At 31.0% G+C, this 7,010-nt stretch overlaps 1 protein-coding gene across 2 annotated transcripts in view; it reads left to right on the plus strand.

The window, feature by feature from the left end:
• cyst (rho guanine nucleotide exchange factor 18 cysts) overlaps positions 1–4,759 on the plus strand; it is an 81,578-nt gene extending 76,819 nt beyond the window's left edge. Inside the window, exons 24-29 of one of the 2 annotated variants that reach the window (XM_077441921.1) lie at positions 780–876; positions 956–1,160; positions 1,237–1,341; positions 2,817–3,166; positions 3,356–3,465; positions 3,538–4,759. In XM_077441921.1, the coding sequence (XP_077298047.1) occupies positions 780–876; positions 956–1,160; positions 1,237–1,341; positions 2,817–3,166; positions 3,356–3,465; positions 3,538–3,733 (1,063 nt within the window). In that variant the 3' untranslated portion in view covers positions 3,734–4,759. Of the gene's footprint in view, positions 1–779; positions 877–955; positions 1,161–1,233; positions 1,342–2,816; positions 3,167–3,355; positions 3,466–3,537 lie in introns of both variants that reach the window. The other variant, XM_077441920.1, reaches the window with a different exon arrangement.
• Positions 4,760–7,010: the final 2,251 nt, after the last annotated feature.

Raw genomic sequence — 7,010 nt, forward strand, 5'->3', positions numbered from 1 at the left:
AAATTCTTCCCGTACTTACTTTTAATTTGACTTGAGGATGCTCGTTTCAATAATTTAGTCTAGATCACTTATGTACTTATATTAGTGTAAATTGTTTAGATGTTCAAACACCTTTGCATTTTGGAATTTTATGCAAATTTGGGTTTTTTGTACGAAATTTTAACTTATTATCTGCTTTACGCCATCAGCGGAATATCACGATCGCTCTTATTGATGATGTTAAGACGCAAAACTCAAAGACATTAGTATGTAAAGTAAAAACTCGGACATTTTTACATATTTCAAAAGTCTTTAAAGCTTCAAAAATGAGAATGTGTTGTAACAAAATAGCCACCAATCAAAAAATCATTATTTTTTACAAGGCTTTTCTATGTTTCACTTCGCTAATGGTTCAGGTAATATTCCTACATTCTTCCGATTGGTTTGAAACTTTGCCATATCGCGTGGTTTGGTCACCGATATAAATTTAAATCGCTTTCAATAGGTCGATGGTGAAAAATAATCGTAATAATCACGTTTAAGAATGCAAAAATTTTGCAGACGATGACATATAGTGGCCAGTACTTTGACTTTTCGCCACCCACTCTTTTTGTCAGATTTTAATTGTTTAAACGCCTATAACTTTATCTTTTTCACACTATACCTTATAAAATTTGCATTATATGCTCTCATTTTTTCTCATATATATTTTTACTTCACTCGTAGGTTATATAATGAATGTTAAAATGTTTATATTATTAATTTATAATCAGTAAAACTAATACAAATGTTATTTTCAGTTTGGAAGCTCAACTTTCTGCATGTAAACAAAGCGGAGAAGGCAATAAACCTCTATATAAACACAATCAACAGCTCGAAGAACTTCGAAACTTACAAGTGCTTCATTCTTCCATCATTTATTGTACGTATAATATAAATAAACACAATCACTAATGTATTATTGTTAAATTATTAGGATAAACTATCCGCCGAGAAGACGGCGTGGGCCACATGGCGCGAACAGGAATCGCGAGCACTTTGCGAAAAAGCAGAACAACTCGCTCGCTTGCAACGTACACTACAAGAGCAACAATTCGACGTGGCACAACAAAGAGAGCGGCTCTACCGTAGATTGGAAGCCCTCTCTGCCAAAGGTCTACTTCCTGATCCAGGCGATAAAGGTAATAACACAACATCAAAACAATACATATATGAAACGCTTTTAAATCATATTACTAATACTTTTTATACTAGCAGGCGGAATACAAGATGAACCGCTAGCATCGGGAAGCGTCGTTTCATCTCCACTGAGTGAATCATCACCAACAGATACGCACAAAAGAAAAGATTCCAAATGGAAAAGTATGTTTTAATATTACATATATATGTATGTATGCAGTGTGTTTGGGAATTAGCTAATTGTATATGAGGCACTTGTCCTTTGGCAGACCTGACGTAAGGACGTGTAATAAACACTATTTGTCTAATCCGCGTACAATATTGTGAATGCCTCGCATACCTATGTTATTTTTATTACATACATACATTATATATATATATATATATATATATATATATATATATATATATATATATATATATATATATATATATATATATATATATATATATATATATATATATATATATATGCGGATGATTTAAAGCGCTATATAACCGTTTGCCTCTTAATGTCTCCAAATGTAAGGCAATGTGTTACTCTAGATATATCCTCGATCGTGCCTTTCCTTATCTTGCTGGTTACTCTCTTTTGAACTGGGTTGATTCTACTGTTGATTTTGGAGTTGATTTTCAGAGTGATCTAAGGTTCTCCAATCACATTGATTCTGTGTGTGTTGCTCTGCTTCAAGGATGCTAGGGTTCGTTTTTCGCAACTCCCGACATTTCCATAATCCCATTGTTTTGAGGCTGCTCTACAATGCTCTGGTGAGAAGTATCATGGAGTATGCCTCTATAATTTGGAGTCCTTCAGCCAAAACTCAATCCAACAAACTTGAACTTATCCGAAGACGCTTTCTCCGACTTCTTTATAAGGAGCAATATGGGATTTATTTCCTTCAAGATTTGTCATGGGTATGGTTGGCTATACTTCTCTAGAACACAGAAGGAATTTTGCCCTCGTCAAGTTTTTGTTTGCTTTATTTAGAGATTTTATCTCGTGTCAGTCTATTCTGGCGGAGAGTTTGATCTGGACCCGCCATCGTCCCCTATTTCATATTCCTCTGGCAAGAACTGAGGCATATCTCAATTCTCCGATTCCTCGTGGCCTCCATTTCTTAAACTCACTGGATGGTGACATTGACATTTGTCACATCTCTCATTTGCTTCACCACTTCCTCGCTTACAGAGATCGCGACTGATTGGAACAGTTGAGTTAGTTTGATCACTTAAGAACTTTTATGTCATGTTTATTTATTTTTCTCTCTTTCTTTTCTTCTACTTAAGTATTTTTACTTGTATTTTCATGTACTTTATTCCATTCTTAATATGTTTAGCACACTCGTCGCTTTGGAGCAATCTTTTAGACGAGTGTGCATGATTAATTGATGTATAATAAAAATAAAAATATAATATGTGCCATGACAGGAATTACCCCAAGGCGACACATGGTTAGATTATTTTTATACATACATATATATGTAAGTACTAACAACTTTTCAAACATAACATTACATCGGAAAATTCTAACAGGAGACTGTCGATATGTGTTTTAATAACCACAAGATCTCGTATTTGGCCGGAACTTGAACCCACAACCTCTCTACTGGTGTGCAATAGCTCTATCATTGCACTATATTGATTTTTTGTCTATTCAGGTCAATCTTCAAATGCGTCTGGTAAGCAGCAACTGCCTATAAATCTTATAAGCGCTCAGAATCAGCAGAAGATCGTCACGGCTCAGAATCTTCCTATAAAGCAACAGCTGCCGTTGAAATTGGCATCCAGAGGATCCGCATCAAATGTCGTCGCCGGTTTGAACAATAACGCCGGTGCTGCAAGCTCTCACACGAACATCAGTCATTCTGTGGTTCACGGAAACCAATTGTTGCCGTTGAGGCTGAGTCAAGGAGCTATTTCCACGGTACAGTCAGCGAACAACGATCGTAGATACAGTGGAAGCAATAATATGGTCGCTCAAGGATATCAGCGACTGGTCGATAATGATGTGCGTATATCTGACGACTTTTTTGTACAGCAGTGTTTCCCAAATCGTAATCTTCAAAGGATTTGAAGATGGTATAGGACTGTCTTTATGTATTTGTGACGTCGTTGGTGATGTTTAATTTGGGAAGCATTATTGTACAGCATAGTAGAATCAAAGTGAAGGATTTCTGTCTAATGATAAATGTTTCAGGCTTCACCGGTGACTTCTCACAGCCGAACTGGCAGTTCACCAGCCATGATGGGATTCGGAGCAACTCTCCCGCCAACTTCGCCGCAGAACGCTAATAACAAAGCTACTCGGTATTTAAAGCTTTTCATGCTAACTTTGTAACACCGTGGTAGTATAATAATTGTTTATTTTAATGTTTTCAGTACTAATACTTACCCGAAGTTGCCGGAACGCTTCCGCGTGAGGAGTCCCGACTCGCCCGTCAATCCTCAGACGTTTTCACCGACGAATAACGGTCAGTCGAAGGATCCGTCTCAGAGCAACAGCCAAAAGTCCGATCAAAAGATCGAAGACACCGGACAGTCCAATCAGAAAGAGGAGGAGATAATATTTTTCTGACGGTCGTCGTTTAAAGCTTTCTTTAGCGATTTTATCAAAACTAAAGTGTAAAGCGATACGTATGTGTTTGTATGATTGTAATTGTTTTACTTTGCGTACGTATCGTTGTGCTAAATCTGATGTATGCATTTTATATTATTATTATTGTTTGTTTTTAATGTATTAAAGTATGTTTTTGAATCTTAAATTTATCGTACTTATCATGTAGAACGTTTTTTTATACATCGAAATTATTTTACGCTCATTCTACTCACTAATAAACATTGCAGCTTAGACTGAATGAGTAAATAAATAAATATTACAACGGAATGAGTGTCGAAATGCATTTATTTTATATTAATTTTGTCACTATTATTCGGTTAATGCTTCGTCTCTACATTGCATTTCTTTTTCCAATCGAATATTGCATTTAATCTCAATTTTATATTATGACTTTTTTTCTAGTCCTCGAACGTTACTTTTAAGAAGCAATCAATTGATTTTAGCAATAAAAATTTCCATTCGAATTTTTCATGAATCGAATATTTCTAAATGAAGCAATAATAATAAACAAAATAATCTGTCCATTCCAACGCTTTCTGGTTTAATCCTTGTGTTGTGCAATGATTCCTCGCTTTTAAATCGTTCCTTTAATCGTGCATTTATTTATTTATTGGAATTTTTTTTATTTCCTTTAAAATGATCTGTATTGTTATTTTTTATTTGTTTTTTTGTACGCTTTGAAATTTCTCAATATATATATATATGTAAATTCCGCAATTAAGTACACGAGAGCAACAATTTTTCGATGCAATATATGATATTTAGTTCAATAAATGAAATACAATTTATTCATTACCATGTATAAATTATTTTGCATTATTATAATTGTAAATATATAATAATAATACTTGTAATATATTACTAATTAGTACGCACGCCATTTCCAAAGCAATTGAAAGAGGCAATACATATTTTACATTCTACTTAAATTCATTATTTTTTTTTTTTCATTCCATTGTTTCGTGTTATTTTTACATTCTCTTCAAAACAAAAAAAAAACAACTCTTGTATCATTCATTAATACGTATAATTATTTTTTAGTATTAAAATTCATCGTATAATCAATTGAAATATTCTATTTTAAGATATGTAAGGTATCTATTTATTCTTATATAAATGTATTTAATTAATATTTCATTTTAAGCATGATATGTAGTTTTCACATTACGTATTAAAAAGTGGTACTTGATGACTGTGACTGAATTATTGTATTTATTACGTTACACGATCTTCACTTTATTTCTTACATTATCGACAATCAAACATTGTGAGTTTTAATATTTTGATTAAAATTTTAAATATTACTTAGACATTAATTGTATATAACATTTTTAATAGATGTTTTTCCCCCCCCTTTCATATTATCGTATATTATAATAAAATACCTTACATAGAGGCATAAATTTTACGAATTCTTATAGATTTTATGGATTTCACATTAAATGATTAAACAACAAGGTATCTTTTGTAAATAAATAGGAAAAATAATCAATTTTTTTTCTTTCTATTTTAAACTTATGTGTATATTCAAAAAAAAAAATCTTTAATAATATTAAAATTTTATCGGTGTAATTTTTATTGAAATTTTCATCGTGTTTCTGTTGGTGATTTTTAATATTATAAAATTAAAAATATATACTTATTTTTCGTTGTTTGAACATTCAAAAAGTCAAATACAAAACTCCTCATACACAGTATGAGAACTATAAACGGAACGCTTCGCATATTTCGTAAATTATTACGGCATATATGTGTCTTAAATATATTATGGCACAAATCATATTATAATATGTATGTCGATTTATATATTTTTTCATCATATATTATATATTGGGGGGATTCGGGGAGAGATCTATGTATACAAAAATTATTTTCATAAATCACATATTTGCATAATGATTGGATAGTTGAATGCTACAGCAAAGATTCTCTCATAGCTCTGTGTATAGTATTAGAATTCTCATACAAACCTCTAATAAAACGGTGTTTGCGTACTTAATAAGAAACATAATCGGTGTATTTTGTAAAATTGTGTCTTTTCATATTTCATCGTCGGAGCGGAGGGGCTGACACGTTTTTCCAATCACTGAGCTTTTTGTAATTTTTACTGTTTGAAAGTATTATTTCTAATTAAATAATAATGAAAAAAAAAATAATAAACCAGTGATACTTGACTATGTGATACTATGTAAAAGTCTTAGACTTTTTTTGCTTAACTAAAAAGAAAAGTATTTTAAACGTGTTTTACTAGCGAGCTATGTCTATGTATATTTGTAGGTTTCATCAGAATGTTTTTAACAAACAACAATAACCATATGTATTGAAATTGATAAAAATATATATATATATTATAGCGTTGTTATTATATAAAATCATTAATAAATGTCCAAAATAATATAAAATACTATAAACGTTGAAACGTCATTTGATTGAATAAATTTTAAGACCGATACTAATCAGTACAAATCAGTAATTTTGCGTTTATTTCAAAAAAAAAAAAAAAAAAAATATATATATATATATATATATATATATATATATATATATATATATATGTACATAAAATATTATCACTAGATCAGTTTAGAATGTTGGTTCATTTTTCAATGACTAAAATAGTATGCATATATAATCAAAATATATTTTTCTCTGTTAATAATATAAAATAAGGTTTTAATGAAATATTAAATACAGCTATGTATTAAAACAAGTTTACCTTGTAATAAAAAGTTGTTTATTCCAGTGTTTCGTAGACTTATAAAATTCACAGATTATTAAGTTATAAGTATCAAATTTCGATTATTAGATTTTGAGTGTTTCTGACAATGCCATACATTTATCATTTCAATAGGTAGTTTCGAAAGTTTGTAATATTATTAAGAAACACTGGTTTATGATGTCCTACGTGGATGTTTATATAATACATATATGTATATTTAAATGTTTGCATGTTTTACTGAAATTGTTATAATACATATTCTCATAGTAAACATTTCAAATACAGTTGATATTCACTTCTTTGTAATAATGTATATATTGAATGGACAATACCTTCAAAGCTTTATTAATTGTTTAACATTTTGTCCGACGCCGATGCAGATTGGTCTCGCCGATCGGACTCTCCGATTGGCGATTTTTGGATTTGTTTAAAAGAGCCGGCGAAGGAGGTAAGTCTTAAGTACAACTTCATTTTCAACTAAGCGTCTTGTGTAAGAAATTTTTTAACTTGCATAAT

This window comes from Arctopsyche grandis, chromosome 12, assembly GCF_051622035.1.
Source record: "Arctopsyche grandis isolate Sample6627 chromosome 12, ASM5162203v2, whole genome shotgun sequence".
Lineage (NCBI taxonomy): Eukaryota > Metazoa > Arthropoda > Insecta > Trichoptera > Hydropsychidae > Arctopsyche > Arctopsyche grandis.